The sequence below is a fragment of the Felis catus genome, chromosome D2, assembly GCF_018350175.1.
Source record: "Felis catus isolate Fca126 chromosome D2, F.catus_Fca126_mat1.0, whole genome shotgun sequence".
NCBI lineage: Eukaryota > Metazoa > Chordata > Mammalia > Carnivora > Felidae > Felis > Felis catus.
In genome coordinates, this window is record NC_058378.1 from 11,616,233 (window position 1) to 11,639,367 (window position 23,135).

General features: G+C 39.9%; 1 protein-coding gene across 9 annotated transcripts in view; it reads right to left on the reverse strand.

Moving 5' to 3' along the window:
* RYR2 (ryanodine receptor 2) overlaps window positions 1–23,135 on the reverse strand; it is a 757,942-nt gene that overhangs the window by 461,041 nt on the left and 273,766 nt on the right. For 6 of the 9 annotated variants that reach the window (XM_023240365.2, XM_023240363.2, XM_023240364.2 and 3 more), the window contains exon 4: window positions 5,395–5,415. The exons of the other annotated variants lie outside the window; for them this stretch is intronic. In XM_023240365.2, coding sequence (XP_023096133.2) covers window positions 5,395–5,415 — 21 coding nt within the window. The remainder of the gene's footprint in view (window positions 1–5,394; window positions 5,416–23,135) is intronic. 9 annotated transcript variants of the gene reach the window in all.

Consider the following 23,135-nt stretch of genomic DNA (forward strand, 5'->3'; position numbering starts at 1 on the left):
CGTTCCCTCTGGCAACCACTAGTTTGTTGTATGTATGAGTCTGTTTCTGTTTTTTTGTTTCTTCATTTGTTTTTTAGATTCTACATGTAAGTGAAATGACCTGGTATTTATCTTTCTCTGTCTGACTTCACTTATCATAATTCCCTCTAGGTCCATCCATGTTGGTGGTTATTTTAAATTAATAATGTTCCCAATATATTTGAGGGACCAAAAGAAGTTTAAAAGTAACAACTCCAAGGTCCAAGTGTATATCAATATATACTATCTAATAGGATATATGTATGCATATTTGTAATAACAAAACCCTCAACTATTTCTCTTATGATAAAAATACTGTATGTAAATACTTAACTTTCTAGGGATTCTCCACTGAAAATATCCAAAACTGAACTGATTGACAGGCATGTTGACTGCAGGCCCAGAGATCATCTAAAAGGGGCACGGCATTCATTACCATGAAAGAGCAGTGATACCTGTAATCATTGAGCCTGTGGCTATGCTCTCACATGGCTCATAATAATAACTATCTGGTTACAGGTGCATGCTCGTATCTTTTAAATAATTCACTATATTTGGGGGGCAGATTGGTCATCACTGTTGTCATTTTCAACCAATTGACAATTCTGTACAGAAAGGATTTACATGAACTGCCTTTTCTTTTGAGTGTCATGAATTTGACAATATATATGTGTGTAATTATCCACTTCTTCTTTTGAAGGGCGAAGAAAAATAAATGCTTCTGAAAGGCTACCATAAATCCTCCCATTTTGGCTCGCTGACACAGGTTTATAAATCACTGAGCTGCATGAACGCCTAAAATATGAAGTAAAAGAGCTATTTAGGGCTTTCCTCTTTTTGTAGCTTGTCTCGTGAAAAAAATTTCTCTAAATCAAAACCAACAAATTGATCTCTGCACAAAACATATGGATCATAATGACCCGAAGATACATAAAGCCTCACCTATACTCAGATCACCACCTACATATAAAAAATTATGTATATCAGGGTGTCTGACTTTGGCTCAAGTCATGATCTCATGGTTCACGAGTTCAAACCCCATGTCGGACTCTGTGCTGACAGCTCAGAGCCTGGAGCCTGCTTCAGATTCTGTGCCTCCCTCTCTCTCTCTCTGCCCCTCCCCAGCTCATGCTCTCTCTCTGTCTCTCAAAAATGAATTAACGTTAAAAAAATTTTTTTAATTGTGTATATCAAAGTATAGAACATTCTATTTTTTTCCAAACCATTTCAAACACGTATGAACCTTGATAACATGAAAGCATTTCACAGGCCCTCACATGGCAGTACATGCACATGAAAACACATTACTGTTTTTAAACTGCTATTCAGTTAGGAACATTTGAAAGAATTTTGTATCTTACCAATTACAACAGCATCAACGTATTCCTGAAAAGAGCAAGTATATGTACGAGACCTCATTCGGTCTACAGACACTGCTCCACATCTGACAAACATCACACTACACTGTTTTCCATCCCTTCGTCCCAGCTCCACCCAACCCCACGCACTAGGCTACCACACTAGAGGCCTGCAACCCCAGGCACCACGCTAGAGGCCGATGCTATGGGTTAGGGGTGCCAGAAGGCTGGGGTGGAGTAGACAGAAATAACAGGCAATCTATCACCTGCTACTCCAGACCCACCAATGTTATTCTCCCTTCGTGTATGAAGAGCGACATTTGATTACTCAATGGGCTTATGATTAAATGCAAAATACTCAAAGATGCTCAAAGAGACACTGGGAAACCAGTGGAGAGAGGAAGGGCGGGAAGGGGGGAGGAAGAGACTGATTAAGACTGATTGACCTTTGATGAAGCTATCCGGAATTATACTATCAGAAAATTTACAAAGGAGCCATATATATGTAAATTTTACAGGGCTCCTAAAGGTCTTAATCTGCGGTTGGTAAATGCCCTGTGTAGTTAAGCAAGTATAACTGTCTTGGACACCTGTCCCTGTCTTGGGACACCTGTCTCAGAACAAAGTGATGGCAAAGAGTACCACATTCCAAACTTACCGTTATACCACCAAAAGGAGTGGCTGAAAATCGGCCTGCTGCCCTTGGCTGACCCCCAGCTCTGGTCTTCCAGAAGCGGTCAGGGAGCAAAAAGATGGTTCTTGGAAGGAGGTTTTGGGAGCTTCTGAGTCCTGCTCTTGCCCACCCAAGCCTACCCTCACCTCAAGCCTAGAGAGAGTGGCTTCGGGGACACCTGTGTCCCCCAGGAGGTGGGACACAAGAGACCGGTGTCCGACTGTGCCTGGAGATGAAGACGAAGAGACGGGCTAGGCAGGCTGTGGCAGCAGAGGGCAAGGAGGGGGCTTGCTGTTAGAGACAGGCTGCCCCAGAAAGAGCCGGCCTGGGGGTGTCCGTAATGCCCCCAAGAGGCCTTGGGACAAGGCAGTCGTCACCACTGACCAGCTGGGGGATCACTGGCTGAGGCAAGAGAACCACGGGTCAGATTTCTGGTGATGGGCATTCATTCCCCAGAAAACCCTCCCAAGTGCCCCAGAGAGCGCTCGCCTTAACACCTGACAAATGAAGGTCACTGTCATCAAGAAAGACTTCCTGCCAGGGGCACGTGGGTGGCTCGGTTGGTTAAGCAGTTAAGCATCCGACTTTGGCTCAGGTCATAATCTCGCAGTTTGTGGGTCGGAGCCCCGGGTCGGGCTCTGTGCGGACAGCTCAGAGCCTGGAGCCTGCTTTGGATTCTGTGTCTCCCTCTCTCTGCCCCTCCCCTGCTAGTTCGCTAGCTCTCTCTCTCAAAAATAAACATTAAAATTTTTTTTAAAAAAGACTTCCTGCCAACTTCCCTCTTCTTCCATGTTCCTGCTGCACCTTGACAGGGGCAGGAGCGCTGGGCAATGGGCAAGGGTGTGAGGACCCTGGCAGAGCGAAGTAAGAGGCAGCTTCCCACCCCTTTTCCCCCCTCCCCTCTTGGGTTCCAGCCTGGGGTGGCCCGAGCTCCAACACAGGTCAACCTACATTAACTTCAGACCCCCACCCCACCCCGATTACACAGGATTGCGTGATTTGGTTACCAAAATGAGACTTTTGTGACTTGAAATGACTGGGGGAGGGGTTCTTACTGTCTGAATATAAGAGAGGTCATGGGACCCATCCTAATTTAAGGAATGGGACAAAGGAGTAGAGGCCCCATAGAGCAGGTGGGTAGGCAGGGGGTTAAACTGTTTTTCTGTTACCCTTCAAGGTACCGGTTACAGTCGAATTTCAAACTTCTAATGGAAATATGTAAGATCTGAACTACATGAGTCTTCAAAGAAAGGAAGAGCTCAAACCAAAAATTTACCGAGTCATATACTCATAATGATTACCAGTTTCCTCAAAAAAAGCCAGCAGGAATTTTCATTATATGATATCTAAATGGCAGCATATTTCAGCATCAATGTTTTATTGTTAATATAATGGTACTATCTTAGAACAAGAAAGGACTGGTCCAGATTCTAATCCTATAGATGAGGAGATAACAGTCGACAGATAGCCTACATAAGGTTATAAAGCTAGTTACTTGCAAAGCTGAACTGCATGATTTTCAGCTCAATGTTCCTTCCTTTTCTTTCTCAGATCCAGAAAGCAACCTCAACTGTGAAGATTTACGAATAAACTTGATAAGAATGAAGTCTGAGATGTGAAATTGTTACGAAAATGAGAGAAAGAAAAGCCACACGGTGAGGTAGGTCAAGAGTAACCAGACACAGGGAGGAAGAGAGGGAAACACTTACAGACAAAGGAAAAGAGGGTTCCCATTTGTTCATGAATTCTATTTCCAGATTTGAAAGTGGCTTGACTGGTTGGTTCAAGAAAAAGTGATCTCTGGGTACAGCACCTAAGTTGACTAATGGAAGTAAAGGGGCACCAAAATGAGAAAAGACAGACTCATTTTAGGACAGCGGACATTGGCAGGGAGCCACCAAAAGACGACCAACATGTTCGTAGAGACAGGCCTTTATTCCCAAGACAAGAAGAGTGTAAAGCTTGGACCAGAACTCTAACTATAGGCACAGAAGACAGGAAATTTCAAAACAACAAGAACAAAAAAGTTGAACAGAATTAGTAATCGTCTAGCTACGAAGAGACAGATGATGAATTTACATTCTCGCCAGAAATACAATATAGAAGTAGCAGTTCTCAAAATTCTATGGGTATCATCATCATGGAAATGGCAATTAAAAAAAAAACAAAAAGAGCTTTCCATCAATATAAAGGGATGCAGTAAGTGAAGAAGAGCCAAGATTCACAAAAAGCCAAGTGAACGTGCATTCGTTTCAGTGGTAGAAACACCATTGAAAGGCTACTGACAATCAGGTAGCAAAAGGCTCAGAAATATTGAGAATATCAAGAGACTCATATCCCAGGATCAGGGAAAATAATAAATACAGAATGAAGCCATCGGTTAAGCCAATCTTTAAAAGTCAATATTTGGGGCGCCTGGGTGGCTCAGTCGGTTAAGGTTCTGACTTCGGCTCAGGTCATGATCTCAGGCTTCATGAGTTCAAGCCCCACATCAGGCTCTGGGCTGACAGCTCAGAGCCTGGAGCCTGTTTCGGATTCTGTGTCTCCCTCTCTCTCTCTGCCCCCCCCCGCCCCGCTCTTGCTCTCTCTCTCTCTCAAAAATAAACAAATATTTAAAAAAAATTTTTTTAAGTCAATATATTAAGTCACAAAGCAAATAAAAACAAAATAATACAACAAAAATAATAAAACATGCTTCTTCGCTGTTTTGCATGCTCGGGAAAAAAAGTGTTGGTGAGACTCTAATTTCCATTCAGAATTAAAGGTATTCAGGGTGTTCAGGACTGTAAGGATTCTTCTCTCCTTTTAGCAGATGAGGAAAGTGACATCTGAGTAGTAACATGGCCACCTTACATGATTTGTCACAATGTTGGTCCAGACTTTGCCTCCAGAACCCTGTCACCTGCACCTTTCCTCGCAATACTGACAACACCTGTACTTTTAAAGATTCCATTAATACAGATAACAGACCATGTCTATAGAGCATAGAAAACATAAGAGCTAAGCCGGAGGGCTTTAAGATTAAGTAGTCGAGATTGGTTGGATAAGAGATAAACAATTCTGATTCCTGTTGATCAGAAGCATATCATAATTACAAATTATATAGAAAGCATATACTTCTAGGTAGGGTTTTCCAATCTACCTCATTTCAGACGAAGCAAAACCAAAACTTCGTAAGGTTCTACGTAGAGACCAGTACAATATGTGCTCATTACAAGATAGCAGTTAGTTTGAATATTCATAGTACAAGCCACACTCAGAAGCAAAACAAAAAGATTAGAGGCAATAGGAAACATGCACTTGTTTAAGATCACAGTTTCTTTGTAAATACATGGAAACACATACCCATTTTTCCACATCAACTTGCTGGGGAAAGAAAAAGCCAAAATAAATAACAAGCAAACAAATAAATGCCTGGCAAAGTTTCAATTACTGTCATTTAAATAAGTGGTCCCTGCACCAAAATCTTCCATTTCTAATGGAAAATGAAAGTATTCAAATTGTAATTAATAACATTTAATCTCAAACAAACCAGAAAAGTCAATTAACTTACTAATCGGAATTTTTAAAGTTATTAAGCTGGAAAAGCACCAGGTACACGAAATCATAACAATCCAACATATTCAAAACCAAACATGAACACTGATCTGATTCTCAAACCTAACAGGCTTCCAGATTTAGGGACCAGTCTTCTCCTCTAACTGTAAGTATCTATTTAATGAAAATAGAAATATAGCAGTCAATTTAGAAATACAGCATCTAACCATAAAAATCTTTCATGAAATAAAAGTAAACTTTCTCTTACCCCAATCTTCCTCACATTGTATAAAATGTCACAATATAACAAAAGGCATGCCTTGCCAAAAAATCCTGAAATTGTATCAGCATCAAATTTTTTATTGCATTTATTAATGAATGCATGTTAGTCTCATAATCATTATGAGATTCCTTAAAAATATCAGTGAATAAAATTATATTCCAAAGTATAAAATAGAATTAAAAAAAAAACATATGTCAACAAAGACTGTCTGTCTCTACAATGCCCTCGGTTCCTAGCAAATCAATCAGAAAAAAAAATAAAAGTCAACTTTAAGGGGCATACGCCCTCTCAGAGTTGTTTGCAAACCCCCCCCCCCAATATAACACCTATGATTGGTATCTTGTGAGTCTTGAGGTTTGTTTCAGACTCTTCATACACTAAGTTTATTTGTAACTTTTTTCCTTAGGCAATTCATTAATTGGGGAAGATCTAAGGCTAGTTAGGCAGAAATCTTGGGCCATGGCCAGGAATCTGCATCCCTTAGTAAGCAAGCTTGTGGAAGGAAATGTGCATAAACGTAACACACAGTGGTTATTTTTAAAATATTAGACAGTGATATAAAAATATCAACTTAAGTACACAGGTGGAATTGTTTTGAAGCCCCAGGAGGCTACTTACAAGAGAGCATTTTGGTTTATTTAATAATTTATTTAGTCCTCTGAAAAATCTGTTATAAGTTTTAAAAACACACAATTGCTTTTTAAGAGAAACAACTTACTGAATGGAAAGATCTGGTTTTCACTCTAAATTTTTAAGATACTTGGCTGTGATATAAAGTTCAAGTCCTCATTTTAAACTTTAACTTATTTACAACGGGATGACTTTGTTTCTTCAGATACTGGGGCAGAGGGAAACAATTTAATCGTGACTAGTTGTGATATAGTTACCATTTACTTTTCTACCTCCCAAGGACAAATCCTTGTATTTGTTCTCTTTCAAGAGCAGTAATTCAAGAAAATGTGAAATGATTTCCTTTAAATAGTTGTCGGGAAAACAAAATATGCCATATTTGCAGTGACTCTGTTGGTGAGCAAAGACAGTTTATTAACCCATCATTTTCACTTCTAAATGTTAAACATTCTCTCTCTCTCTCTCTCTCTCTCTCTCTCTCTCTCTCTCTCTCTCACACACACACACACACACACACACACACACACACACACATGCATTTGCATCACTGCAAAGATAAAGTGTTGTAGGATTTTTCTAGAAGAAAGAACTTGTAATCAAAAGTTAGTAACTAATATTAGTAATAGAAGCTCTCTACTGATCTATAGTTACAAGGAGAAACAATTTCTTAAAAGTAGCAAGAATTAGTAGCAATATAACAAACTCAGTATCCCAATACCTAAAGAAAGGCTTAGCAACAGCATGTGCTGGAGGTGAATTATCACATCAACACAAAAGACAAGACAAATGGCCCACAGATTTAAAAGACTAAAGGGCAATAAAGTTGTAATTATGCATAAGCAAGGCAGAGCGATTTCATGACACATCTCTTACTAATGTTAACAAGAACCATTTCATTAAATGCCTGCAAAAGGTGAAGAGGAGAATGATTTCTGTGGAGATAATTGAGGAAAGGAAATATAAAGTTCACAATAACCTTGATTAATTTTATAGTTTAAATAATTACCAAATCCATAAAGCATATAAGACAAATGAACATTTATTCTAATCATTTATTATCCAAATATTTGGGATTTTAAAAATATGCAGAAATTACTTTAGAGAAAATAAATATATTAACATCTCTAGGAAACTACATTAAGTATTCTATCATAATAAGACTAAAAAAAATGGCAACCTCATTTTTCAAAGAAAACAAAACTGCCATTAAGGAAAATAAAAGAGTAGTTTAAATTCCAAGTTGATTTAGCAAAGGACAAAAGTTAAAAATATAGTATAAAAGCAATTAATTCTAAATTGTATCATTATATGAAAGATGAAATATTCATATGACATATCTTTGTATTCATATTTTAATTAATACTTTCAGGATATATAAACACAAACTATTCCATCATGTTAAAAAATTTTTTGGTTGCTTCTTTCAAATTGCTTGAGTTAAGCCTTACTGTGTAAGGTGAAGAATTTTATTATCATTAAATCTGTAAGTCATATATTAAGCAGTTACTATGTGCCAGGCTTTGAACTAAATGTTTTACGTGTAATCTTCTTATCTGCATTTTATATATGAAGATACAAATGACATATAAAGGTGTTACAAATCCTCCACAATGAAAAAATGTCACTTAGTTATTAAACAATGGAACTTGACCTTGACATTGTGTCTCTAACGGCAAAGCCCCACACTCTCATGCCACTACTTGGTACACCATATTCAAGTTACATCATCTTTTTTTTCTTGTCTCAAATTTTTATTCTGCATTCAATTTGAAATTGCTCAACAGCCTATTTCTTCTTCTTTAAGTTTATTCATTTTGAGAGACAGAGAAAGAGAGCGCACCGGTACACAAGTGGGGGAGAGGCAGAGAGAGAGAGAGAGACAGACAGACAGACAGACAGACAGACAGAGAGAATCCCAGGCAGGCTCTGCACTGTCAGCACAGAGCCCAATAAAGGGCTCAAACCCAGGAACCATGAGATCATGGCCCAAGCTGAAATCAAGAATCTGACTCAACAGCCTATTTGTTAGTTAAGTGCCACCCAGTATAATATGTTAACATCAAGATGAGAGAAAGTAAAATGCACCTATAACATCAAACATGTTATTTAGTATCACTTGTTCAAAGCATGTTTGGTTTTTTGCATAGATACATTTACAGTGTTTGTTTATTGTTGACAGAGAAAGAAAGAGAGAGAGAGAGAGAGAGAGAGAGAGAGAGAGAGAGCAAGCAGGGGAGGGGTAGAGAGGGAGACACAGAATCCAAAGCAGGCTCCAGGCTCCGAGCTGTCAGCACAGAGCCCAATACGGGGCTCAAACTCAAGAACCATGAGATAATGACCTGAACTGAAGTCTGACACTTAACTGACTGAGCCACCCAGGCGCCCCAAGAATTTTTAATATCAAGGCATAACACAAACAAATAATCAAAATCTTTAATGCATGCCAACAATCCACTACCCTGCTGTTAAATTTTTTTGAGTAATAAATTAGAGAAAAGTGAAAAAGAAATTCTCTACCCTACAAATAATTCTCTACCACACAGGCTGTTTATTATTAAGATTGGAAATGGGGAGCAGGGACATGAAAATTCGCACACTGTGTTCCAGCATTCAAAACACGATGAAGTCATCTAGATTTTTTAAAGCAAATTATGATTTGGAGAGGCCATGTTTTTAATGAATATATTCATTTCAGAATATATTGAATTCTGAATATATTGAATAATGAATATATTCAGTTCAGAAAAATATGCAAGCCATGAGTATAGAGTTTGCTGAAATTTTACTGAGTAAATGAGCCCATGTAATCAGCTCCAGATCTAAACAGAGGACACGACCATGACCTAGAAACTTCCTTCACACCCTCCCCAAAGATAGCAATTATTCTATCACTATTAATTTAAATATTTACTTATTTTATTTTAAAAAAATTTTTTTTTCAACGTTTATTTATTTTTTGGGGGACAGAGAGAGACAGAGCATGAACGGGGGAGGGGCAGAGAGAGAGGGAGACACAGAATCGGAAACAGGCTCCAGGCTCTGAGCCATCAGCCCAGAGCCTGACGTGGGGCTCAAACTCATGGACCACAAGATCATGACCTGGCTGAAGTCGGACGCTTAACCAACTGCGCCACCCAGGCGCCCCTACTTATTTTATTTTTGAGAGAGAGAGAGAGAGAGAGAGAGAGGGAGAGAGAGAGAGAGACGGAGGGAGGGAGGGAGGGAGGGAGGGAGGGAGGGAGGGAGGGAGGGAGGGAGGGAGGATGAGCAGGGTGGGGGAAAAGAAAGGGGGAGACAGAGAATCCCAAGCAGGCTCCACACTGTCAGCGGTGCGAGATACAGGGCTCCATCTCAGAAATGTGTGAGATCATGACCTGAGCTGAGATCAAGACTTTGACGCTTAACCGACTGAGCCAGCCAGGCACCCAAGTTTTACTTTTCTTATTTTGAAAATATAGACTATGTTCTCTTAGTGGACATTAAGTTTGTAAAACTCATCACACTGTCGTGGGTAGTAGGAATTAATTCATTTTCCTGGCTTTGTAACACCCTTTTGTATGAATATATCACAATTTGCATATCCATTCAACAGCTGAAGGAGCAATTAGTGATCTACTGCAACTTGGAAAGGGAACTAATGAAATTTTCTCTCATTTTTCAACAAGACCTCACGCAAACAATAGAAGATTCAAAATAAATTAAAACTGCTTTGTTTTGGCTTACATATTTCCTTCCTCTGCCTCCCCACACAAAACATGGATTCCTTGGTGCCTAGTTATTGATTGAATAAGTTACCAGACTGCCATTTAATAAGGAATTAAAAGAAAGCCACATTATATGCTTTTATTAAATATCGGCATATAGGTAGGTCAATCACATCTCAACAAGCAATGAGCTCATCCCTTGGCAGCAGGAGGGGAAAGAAACTAATATCATTAAGAACTTACTACCTGTGCTAGGTATTTTTATATTTATATTTTTATATTTTATATTATATTTATACTCGCTTTCTCTCTATAAATATTAGTCTCAACAGAAAGGATTTTTTTTCTTTTCTTTTCTTTTCAATTATCATACATATTTATAAATAATAGAATTGCATGGGGGGCTGGGGGGCTCAGTCGGTTAAGCGTCTGACTTCGGCTCAGGTCATGATCTCACCATCTGTGAGTTCGAGCCCCACGTCGGGCTCTGTGCTGACGGCTCAGAGCCTGGGGCCTGCTTCAGATTCTATGTCTCCCTCTCTCTCTGCCCCTCCCCTGTTCATGCTTTGCCTCTCTCTGTCTCAAAAATAAATAAACGTTAAAGAAAGAAAGAAAGAAAGAAAGAAAGAAAGAAAGAAAGAAAGAAAGAAAGAAAGAAAGAAAGAAAGAAAGGAAAAGAAAAGAAAAGAAAAGGAAAAGAAAAGAAAAGAAAAGAAAAGAAAAGAAAAGAAAAGAAAAGAAAAGAAAAGAAAAGAAAAGAAAAGAAAAGAAAAGAAAGAATTGCAGATTTGCTGGACCTCAAACTGAGGTGTTTACTTAAACGCTCTCAGGAGCAAGCCACATAATATTAAAATGGAAAATACAAAGTATTAAATTAGAACAAACAGATGTGGTGCTAATGTTAAGGAAATTATAAATAAATAAAAAATTATACATATATAAATCATACGTATATAAGTTATAAATAAATAAAAGGAAGTATGTCTCCACAGTTCAACATGGAATGTGATTTGTATTTAATTTTTTTTAATTAAAAAAAATTTTTAATGTTTATTTACTTTTGAGAGACTGAATGTTAGTGGGTTAGGGGCAGAGAGAGAGGGAGACACAGAATCCGAAGCAGGCTCCAGGCTCCGAGCCATCAGCACAGAGCCTGACGCGGGGCTCGTACTCACGGACCCCCGTGAAGATCATGACCTGAGCCGAAGTCAGACGCTTAACCGACTGAGCCACCCAGGCACCCCATGATTTGTATTTTAAACCACATGAGACTCTGAAGTCCTTCTACCGTTAGTTTAAGGGCAAAAAAAAAATTCATCATAAATTTAGTTAAGCAAATGAAGTCACAAAAATCCAGTAAAATTCACTGTATTACACTTTAGTCAAATTTCCTGGCTTTATTCTGATTTTTGTATTAATCAGGCAGAAACTTCACATTCTGGGGAGTCTGTGAAACAATGAAACGGACTTAACACAATACAGTAAACTTAGCAATTTCCTACACTAACACATTTAACTTAATTCCAGGAAAGAGTTTAGAAAACCTACTTGAAGTTTAATTTGTTTTTCTTCTAAAATTTAAACTAGATAATAGAGGACTAAGATTTACTGCTTCTGAATTATTCCCATTTAGAAAAGGAACAGTTCCTGTAATACTGTTTAAATTGCTTTCCGAATTTGTCCAAATCCTTAGGAACACCTACTTTCTCTAAGCCAGAATATGTCAAAATGACTCTTGCATAAACTTTAATATTAACATGATTTAAACAAGGTAGGTGCTAAGAAATAATAGAGTGGCTCTCTTCCAGGTAGGTTCTTATGAGAATTATAATGTTCGATTAAATGCCACAAGTACATTCATTTGGGAAAATAAATAATTAAGAAGAGTATGAACAATTTTTGAGGGGAAAAAAGTAGTGAGGTGAAACTAGTCCTATTAAATATTAAAACATTTCCAAAACACAGTGATCAAATCGGTGCTGTTTGGGCATAATAACGGACAGACATGTATGACAAAATACATAATTCAGAGTAACACATTTGGGAATGTATGAATTTAATGTATGACTAAAAAGGCTTCACAATCAATAAAAAAGGGAATCATCAGTCATGAACAACGATGGAAGTTTTGCTTAGCTACAGGGGAAAAAAAATCAACTTCCATACTAATTTAAATTCCAGATGAATCTACACTGAGTAATAAGCTCCATGTAACAATAAGCTCATAAATAAATTCCAGATCCATTTATTATAAAAAAAGTGAGGGATGCAAAGAGGGATGCCCTGATTTTAACAAAACAATTCAATGCAATTCCAATCAAAATCCCAACAAGTTATTTTGTGGGTACTGACAAACTGATTCTAAAGCTTTTACGGGAATGCGAAAAAAGCCCACAAGAGCCAACGAGACATTGAAAGAGAAACATTGAGAAGCCTGACACGGGGCACCTGGGTGGCTCAGTCGGTTAAGCGTCCGACTTCAGCTCAGGTCACGATCTCGCGGTCGAGCCCCGCGTCGGGCTCTGGGCTGATGGCTCGGAGCCTGGAGCCTGTTTCCGATTCTGTGTCTCCCTCTCTCTCTGCCCCTCCCCCGTTCATGCTCTGTCTCTCTCTGTCTCTCTCTGTCCCAAAAATAAATAAATGTTGAAAAAAAAATTTTTCAAAAATAAATAAACGTTAAAAAAAATTAAAAAAAAAAAAAAAAAAAAAAAAAAAGAAGCCTGACACGACCCAACATCAAGACTTACTCTGAACTGATGGCGATCAAGACAATATAGGACGGGCTAAAGAACAAACAGATGACTAGAACAGAACAGAAGGCCCAGAAACAGACTCACATACAGAGTCCATTGAACTTTGACAAAGGTACACAGGTAATTCAATGGAAAAAAGATGGTCTTTTCACCAAATAGTGCTGGAACAATGAATCTAGAGGCACACCTTAAACTCTTGGGAAAAATTAACTCAAAATGTATCACAGACTTAAATATAAAACATAAGACAATAAAACCCCTAAAAGGCAACACGGGCAAAAATCTGCCTGACCTGGGGTTTGACCATGACTATTTAGATAACAACACCAAAGCCTGATCCATGGGGGGAAAAAAAGCTAAGACGGGCTTCATTAAAATGAAATCTTTTGCTCTGTGAAAGATACTGTTAGCCAAATGGAAAGATGAGCCATGAATGGGAGAAAATCTTCACAAGATACATACACGATCAAGCACTGGAATATACAAAGAACTCTTAAAACTCAACAATAGGAAAACAAACAGCCCACTTGAAAACTTAGCAAAAGATCTCATAGGCACCTCATCAAAGAAGATATACAGCGACAACCACAGGAAAAGACGCCCAACATCATATGCCATCGGGGAATTGCAAATTGAAGTGATAATGAGATACCACCGCACATCTATTAGAATGCCTAAAACCCCAAAACTGACAAGAGCAAATGCCAATGAGGAAGTACAGCAACAGGAACTCTCATTCACTGTTACTCGGAATGCAGCATGGTACAGCCACGTTGGAAGAAAGTCTCCTACAAAAAAGAAACATAGGGTTTCTTCCAGGATGGATTTGAGGTGGATGCTACGAGAAACACATGCTAACATTATGATCCAGAAATCACGTTCCTTAGTATTTACCCAGAGGAGTTTAAAAACTCATGTCTACATGGAAACTGGAGCCCGAGATTTACGGCAACTTTATACGTCGTCGACAAAACTTGGAAGCAACCACGATGTTCTTCAACAGGTGTGTGGATAAATTGCTGGACACCCACAAAATGGAATATTATGCAGCAATAAAAAGAAATGAGTTATCAAGCTGGGAGCAGACACAGAAGAGCATTAAACGCATATTGCTAGGTATGAAAAGACTAGGTACCGTATGAGTCCAACTAATCAAAATCATGGAAAAGGCGAAACTATGGAGACAGTACATATCAGTGGTTTCCAGTGGTTGGGGGAGGGAGGGAAGCACAGGGGGTTTTTAGGGCAGTAAAACCCTTCTGTATGACATAATCGTGGTACATACATGACATCATACATTTGTCAAAACCCACAGAATGTACAGCATGAAGAGTGAAGCCTCAAGTAAACTCTGGGCCCTGAGAGATCGTGGTGCATCAGCAGTGGCTCATGAATTATACCAAATGTACCACATGAATGCAAGACAGTAATAATAGATGAATTGGGGGCAAAGAGTATGAACACTTTCTCAACGGTTTCCTCTATACCTAAAACTGCTCTATAAAAAAACAAGAGAGGGGCGCCGGGGTGGCTCAGTCGGTTAGGCAGCACAATTCAGCTCAGGTCATTTCTCACAGTTTGTGGGTTCAAGCCCTGCATCGGACTCTGTGCTGACAGCCCAGAGCCTGGAGCCCACTTTAGATTCTGTGTCTCCCTCTCTCTCTGCCCCTCCCCCACACGCGCTCTGTCTCTCTCTGCTTCTCAAAAATAAATACACATTAAAAAAAATAAAGAAAAATTATTTTAAAAGGTGGGGGAGGGGGTGCCTGGGTGGCTCAGTCGGTTAAGCTTCCAGCTTCGGCTCAGATCTGATCTCACAGCTTGTGAGTTCAAGCCCCGCATCAGGCTCTGTGCTGACAGCTCAGAGCCTGGGGCCTGCTTCAGATTCTGTGTCTCCCTCTCTCTCTGCCCCTCCCCTGCTTGCTCACTTCTCTCTCTCTCTCTCTGTCTCAAAAATAAACACGAGGGGTGCCTGGGTGGCTCAGTCGGTTAAGCGTCCGACTTCGGCTCAGGTCATGATCTCGCATTCTGTGGGTTCGAGACCCACGTCGGGCTCTTTGCTGACAGCTCGGAGCCCGGCGCCTGTTTCAGATTCTGTGTCTCCCTCTTTCTCTGACCCTCCCCTGTTCATGCTCTCTCTCTCTGTCTCAAAAATTAATAAATGTTAAAAAAAAATTAAAAAAAAATTAAAAAAGCATGAAGAAAAACAATTATTAAAAAAATAAGTGAAATACAAACATTTCAGACATTAAACCATATTGTATGTATATAAATTGTAAATAACACACACTAAATATTTACTATGTAATATAAAATGAGAGCAAGTAAGAAAACATGAAAACCCAGTGATAGGGGACTCCACGGAGAGAAGTATTACTTCTGGCTGGGAGGATTAGGAAAGGGCTCAAGGAGGATGACACCTTGAACGTGTGCATAGAAGGATGGGGTGAAAGGCCCAGGACTGTACATTGAGGCATGTGTGTGCTAAGTATATAAGAACAGGTATCTGCAGGCGGCACCTGGGTGGCTCAGTCGGTTGAGTGTCCGACTTCGGCTCAGGTCATGATCTCACGGTTCGCGAGTTCGAGCCCCATGCTGTGCTCGCTCCTGTCAGGGTACAGCCTGCTTCAGATCCTCTGCCCCCTCTCTCTCTGCCCCTCCCCTGCTCATGTGCTCTCTGTCAAAAGTAAATAAGACATTAAAAAAAAAAAAAAAGGAATAGGTGTCTGCGGAAAATAGAGCATATTCAGGGAGCGAGTCTAGTTTGGATAGAAAATGGACAGAATGAAGAACTAAGGGCAGAAAGAAAGGAAAACTGGAGCCTTAAATTCCTTCACAAACACCAAGGTCACATGGTAACAATTACATTAGGAGCGGTCTGGGCAGGGGACCGTTGTACAACATTGATAAGCAAGTTAAAGGACTAGAAAGAGGACATAGTGAAAGCAATCCTTGACAAAGCAGCATGAGGGTGACCTACTTATTGGCTTGATCCATTCAAGGGCACAGACTCCTTCCTACTCAAGGGCTCAGAGGAACCAAAAACTCCTTGTGGGGAAACTACCAACCAATCAGCCATATTTAAGTATCTCGTAGCATCCACCTAAAAACCATCCTGGAAGTATAGCAACCAGAGCTCGTGAATGAATAAACGACATAATTCATTTCCCTACTCGTATAATTGCCATACACACTAATACTTCTATCGTGTAAACCGTAAGAAACAAGACGAAATTTCCAGGTCATGGGGTGGGTGCAGACAATCCTGTTTTAATCTTTGACCCTGAAACCCGGTTTTTATCCCTATACTCCCTAAAAAAGCATTTGCTGAGTGCCTGCAATTCACACATTCCACTCACATCCTGTCCTGGAAGAAACAATCCTAGCTCCTCAGGCTCTCTCTCACCATTTACTCTGCAGAGAGCCTGGACCATAGTTACTCATCCATAGAGTAAGCAAATGCAACCAATCCCAGCTTACAAAGTAGTCGATTTTCCTGGCTCACTGTGGCTCCTTCTGTTCCTTACCTACCATTTCTCTTTCTCTTTACATGGTCTAATCTCGTCAGGACACTTTTCTCTCATGCGAGAAAATGAAGTGTTTACAATATGTTCCTCCTGTCTCTCACCAGGCACACTTTCTCCAGAACTATGGGAATCAGTGCACTACAATATGGAGCCCATACTGCGCACCCTTGGGTGCTTCTCTTGGCGCTTTGTGGATGGTCTAGGGGCGTTTCTGAGGGTTTCTGGTCCAGTAGAGAACTCTCCCACGGCTCCACACAGTCTTGGAGATACTGGCTTCACCATGACCTGAGAAGCCACATGAACATAATCTGGTTGTACCCCCAGACCTGGCTTAAACGTTCCACCTGATCTCTCGAATCCTCAGGTCCCACTGGTCTTTGTCTTTCTCTCACAGCTCTGAGATTAGCTGCAAACGAGGACAGCTTCTGGGGCATCTGGGTGGCTCAGTCAGCCAACCATCCAACTCTGGATTTTGGCTCAGGTCATGATGTCACAGTCATGAGATCAAGCCCTGTGTCAGTCTCCATACTCAGTGTGGAGCCTGATTAAGAGTCTCTCTCTCTCTCTCTCTCTCTCTCTCTCTCTCTCTCTCTCTCTCCCTCTGCCCCTCCCACCCTCAAAAAAACAAAAACAAAACCATCACCACCATCACAACAAAGACAGCTTATGAGAGTATGTGGCTGCAACTCAAGGGAGCCACTTGGCCTCCTTCTAAATCTTTAAATCTGAGGGGGTGCCTGAATGGCTCAGTCGGTTGAGTGTCCAACTTCGGCTCAGGTCATGATCTCGCAGCTCATGACTTCGAGCCCCACGTTGGGCTCTGTGCTGACAGCTCAGAGCCTGGAGCCTGCTTCGGCTTCTGTGTCTCCCTCTCTCTGCCCCTCCCCTGCTTGGGCTCTGTGTCTCTCTGTCTCTCAAAAATAAACATTAAAAACATTTAAATCCTCAAATCTGAAACTATGTGAGAGATTTTGTACGCGCACATTTTATCTGTATTTTCATCTGGTGAAAGGTTCTAGACCTTGTATCTGGTTCACAAAGGCACCATGCCTGGGAATGGCCACATAATGTCCCACCCGGACTGAGGCACTGTGGACAGGAAAAAGGGGAACTGGCAGAAAGTGAGTGGTGACAAGAGAGCTTAACCTGGATTGTGCCAGGCCAACAAGAATGTGTGGGTACCTGACTCCAAAGGTTATTTTCTCATTTTCCCTTCTGAAAACATTCCTTTTCTTCCACAACAGAGAGGGGCAAGGGGACAAAAGGCGGGACCTCACAGGCAAAAGTCCTACCTTTTGTTCAAAACCATTACAATAGCTGCAAGAACAGAATTTTTGGTACTTTTCAGCCCCCTAATTTTTGGTTTACAAAGTCTATCTTGCCCTTCCTCAAGCTGGCAATATTCCTGAACATCTGGTTCGTAACACGCATCCTAGGTGTTAATGATAGAGCAAGTGAACACAACGGACCAATGGGGTTTACTATCTAGTAGGGACAGGTGGTCTTGAAAAACAATAGAAATGAAAATAAAAGTGAAACGAGCCACACAAAGACCGATATCCCATGATTTCACTCATATGTGCAATTTAAGACACACAACAGATGATCGTAGGGGAAGGGTAGGAAACATTAAGATAAAAACAGAGAGGGGAACAAACCATACGCGACTCTTAAATACAGAGAACAAACTGAGGGTTGAAGGGAGTGAAGGGTAGGGGGATGGGCTAAATGGGGGATGGGGATTTAGGAGGGCACTTGTTGGGATGAGCAGTGGGTGTCATATGTAAGAGATGAATCATTGGATTCTACTCCTGAAGCCAAGACTACACTGTATGTTAACTAACATGGGTATAAATTTAAAAAAAAGAAAAGTGAAAAGAAAGGAAAAGAAAAAAACAGAAGTATATAGTATGTCAAAAGGTAACAGTTCTTTGGAGAACACTCAAGCAAGGGAAGGAAAAGAATTAGCTATGGAATGAGGAGAGGAACAGGCAGTATAGTCTGATAAGGAGCAGTGAGAGAAAGAAGTATTCTATCAAATTAGACTAGAATGTTTTAAGAAAATAAGGTAGAACTTTAAGAGAATAAAAACTAAGGGAGAGTTGGCTTGATAGTTTATGAATACCTTTATTTTTTTTTTGATTGTACCAAACGTTTATTTTTTTATATGAAATTTATTGACAAATTGGTTTCCATACAACACCCAGTGCTCAAAAGGTGCCCTCCTCAATACCCATCACCCACCCTCCCCTCCCTCCCACCCCCCATCAACCCTCAGTTTGTTCTCAGTTTTTAACAGTAATCTCTTATGCTTTGGCTCTCTCCCACTCTAACCTCTTTTTTTTTTTTTCCTTCCCCTCCCCCATGGGTTCCTGTTAAGTTTCTCAGGATCCACATAAGAGTGAGACCATATGGTATCTGTCTTTCTCTGTATGGCTTATTTCACTTAGCATCACACTCTCCAGGTCTCACGCCAGTCAGAGTGGCCAAAATGAACAAATCAGGAGACTATAGATGCTGGAGAGGATGTGGAGAAACGGGAACCCTCTTGCACTGTTGGTGGGAATGCAAATTGGTGCAGCCGCTCTGGAAAGCAGTGTGGAGGTTCCTCAGAAAATTAAAAATAGACCTACCCTATGACCCAGCAATATGAATACCTTTAAATCGCTGGTCAATTCAGGAATAGTTTGTCCTGTGAATTTATTATCTGATTCATCTGCTATCACATGTTTCCATGTGAAAAATATTTTTAAACTTTTAAACGCACAAAAAATCAGATAATTTATTATCTGATTCATCTGCTACCACGTTTCCATGTGAAAAATATTTTTAAACTTTTAAATGCACAAAAAATTGAGGAAGATGCCCAAATTGAATGAGAGTAATCAAATAAAATAACCTATACATTCAAGATTCATAATCTAAAACAGTGCAGAACTGAGACACTGTGATTCAATTATATGTGGACTAAACTGGTCTCCTTATTGAGTTTGATGCTGGAGTCTTTGGAAACCACATCATTCAAATACATAGAAATATGCAGTATCCTTAGCTTCGGAGTAGAAAGTAGTCTTTCTTGATACAGAAAGACAGTAGAACAGAAAATGTCTACAGAAAGAAGATGCACATTTTAACCACAAACATCCACATTCACAAAAGTGACAGATAAATAATTGTGGCTCAGCCCTTTAGATTATAATCATATTCATCTTTTAAATCACTGCACCAAGTTCACAGATGAAAGACAGGTACATGGCTATGTACAGAGGCTTTAGACAAGATGCTGGCTAATGACCACAAAAAGCTGGTGATTTGTTCATTTATTTGCATTATAACTCCATTCCCAAAACAGTATTTGTTCCCGAACAAATGGATGTTCCCAGACAGCAAGATAAAAAGAAGTCAGCCGCTTGAAAGAAAATGTTAAGTTATAGTAGCTATTTGGGAATTGAAGTTTCAATACAAATAATAACATCAAATTGTCTTCAATATAAACAGACCAATCCACTAAGCTTTCCACAGTTTTTACCTATTGAGGACATCAGCCATTTATGGTGTAATATAGGATTATGTATAGGGGAACGGTGCTGGAAAAGGGAGTAGAGGCTCCTTCCTCTGTACTCATTGAGAAAATGTTCTCGTCACTATTAGATCACTAAATTTCTCGAGAGCAAAGAGTCATTCTTATTTATCTCTGAATCTGCAGCCCAGAACTCACTACCCTTTCATGGAATGAATGCAGCGTGAATCAGTTGGGCAGAAAAGGATATGGCTTTTCCATTTCTGACCTCTGGATACAAATGAAGCATAGACTTTGATCTCTTTTCCTAGATAAAGATTTAACTTGCTTGGCTCTAGATTCTGGAGAACCTCAACTATAAGTAAATATTTCCAATGAAGCCATAAGGATGTTAACTCCGTGTCTGCTATGTGCTGTAGCAAACAACGTTAGACATTATCCAATGTTTATTTACACATGTAATTGTCTTCCTTCTTCCAAAAACAGAACCTAATTTTGTAGGATGTACCTTTCTTCTCTCCCTCCCTATGCTCAGAACCAGTTGTGTTGACCACAGTTCCCCAATAAATACCACAGTCATAAGCATGCAGCAATGTGCATGAGAGAAAGTCTACTGGGAGGTTTCTTCATTGTCATACACAAAAATACAGAAAGTCAGCTCATTTGCCTGCCTAAGGAAGATGTTAAATAGAGATATCATGTCTGAAATCGCTACAGCCGTGTTGTAATCCCAAGGGAAACTAGTCTAAGAACCAAGCAAACAGAGACAACAAAGGGAGAGAACAACAGAAAACCTGAGCCAGAGCCCTGATCAATTACAACTGGACCATAGGCCCGTGTGTCATTTTTTTGGTGTGTCATTTTTTTCAAAACCATATATGATTCAGTTGTAAAAGGTGACACAATAGTCTGTAATGTGATCCAGTTTGTGGAAAAATATATTTATACGTGACATTCCAGATGGCTATAAACCAATCTTAGAGCAAAGTGATCTTCAGGGCAAAGGAGGGTTATGAAGAGAATATTCGCACTCAATACTCTTCTATATTACTGTTATGAGAATAAAAGATTGAAATGGTGCTGCAATTTAAATTTTAACTTAAATTTAAGTGTATTTGGGGGCACCTGGGTGGCTCAGTCAGTTAAGCGTCTGGCTTCAGCTCAGATCGTGATCTCACAGGTCATGAGTTCAAGCCCTATGTCAGGCTCTGTGCTGACAGTTCAGAGCCTGGAGCCTGCTTCAAATTCTGTGTCTCCCTCTCTCTCTGTCCTTCCCCCACTTGTGTTCTGTCTCAAAAATAAATAAACATCCAAAAGAAATTTTAAGTGTATTTTTATATTGCATGCATGGGCAGGCACTAATTACATTTTCCCCCTTCCGGCTTTATTGAGATATTAATTGATATACATCACTGTAGTAGAAGTTTTAGGTGTTCAGCATAATGGTTTGATTTACACAAATTATGAAATGGTTATTGCAATAAGTTTAGTTAGCATTCATCACCTCAACATAGATACAATAACAAAAAGTAAAAAAAGAAAAAAAATTTTCTGTGTGATGACAACCCTTAGGATTTACTCTCTTAACAACTTTCCTATACACCATAGTTGCACAGTTAACTAGTCACCATATGGCACATTACAGCCCCAGGACCTATTTATCTTATCACTAGAAATTGTGTTTGGGTGTCTGTGTGTGTGGTGTGTGTATGTATATATGTGTTGTGTGTACGTGTATATGTGGTGATGGCCCCAAAAATGTAATTTTTTAAGAGAGAAAGAGAGCGTGTGTGCGTGAGCAGGGGAAGGGCAGAGTGAAAGGGAGAAAGAGAATCTTTAGGCAGGCTCCATGCCCAGCACTGAGCCCAACGAGAAGCCCAACTTTGGGTCTGAACTCACAATCGTGAGATCATGACCTAATCCGAAAGCAAGAGTTGGATTCAACCAATTAAGCTCCCCAGGACTCCCAGGAAATTGTTATCTTTTGACCACCTTCCTCCAGTTCTCCCTCATCCCATCTCTGGAAAACACAAGTCTGATCTTTTTCGATGACTGTGTTTTTATTTTGTTTTTGTAGATTCTACATATGATTGAGTCATACAGTATTCGTCTCTGTCTGACTTATCTCACTTAACATAATGTCCTCAATTTCCATCCATGCTGTTGCAAATGGCAAGATTTCATTCTTTTTTATGGATGAGTAATATTCTACTATACACATACACACACACTCACACGTACCACAACTTCTTTACCTACTCATCCATCAATGGATGCTTAGGTTGTTTTCATGTCTTGGCTGTTGTAGATAATGCTGCAGTGAAAATGGGTGCCGATATCTTTTCAAGTTATTGTTTTTGTTACCTTTGGATATATTCTCAGAAGGTGAACTGCTGAATCATATGGAGTTCTATTTTTAGAGGACTCTCCACACTTTTTTCCACAGTGGTTGCACCAAGTTACAATCCCACCAACAGTGTACGAGAATTTCCTTTTCTCCACATTTTCGCCAGCGTTTGTGATCTCTTGTCTTTTTGATGGTGGACATCTTAACGGCCATGCAATGGTATCTCATTGTGGTTTTGATTATTTGTATTTCCTGAATGACCAGTGATGTTGAGCCTCTTTCCATGTGCTTGTTGGCCATCTTCATGTCTTCTTATTTGGCTCTAGGTTCCATCCCTGTCACTGTAATGGCAAGATTTCATTCTTTTTTATGGCTAAATAATATTCCTACACACACACACACACACACACACACACACACACACACACAATGTACAGAACACAATCTATATCATATGAACCCCAAGCATGGTTTGTTAACCCTTCATCTTTCCACCACACTGTTTGTGTGTGTGTGTGTGTGTGAGTGTGTGTGTACGTATCACATCGTCTTTATCTATTCATGTATTGATGGACACTTAGACTGTTTCCATATCTTGGCTACTGTAAATAATGTTGCTACAAACACAGAGGGGTGCATGTATCCCTTTGAATTAGTGTTTTTGCATTCTTTGGGTACATACCCAGTAGTGTGATTGCTGGATAACAGATCTATTTTTAACTTTTGAAAGAATCTCCACACTATTTTCCTTACTGGCTATACCAGTTGGTATTCCCACCAGCAGG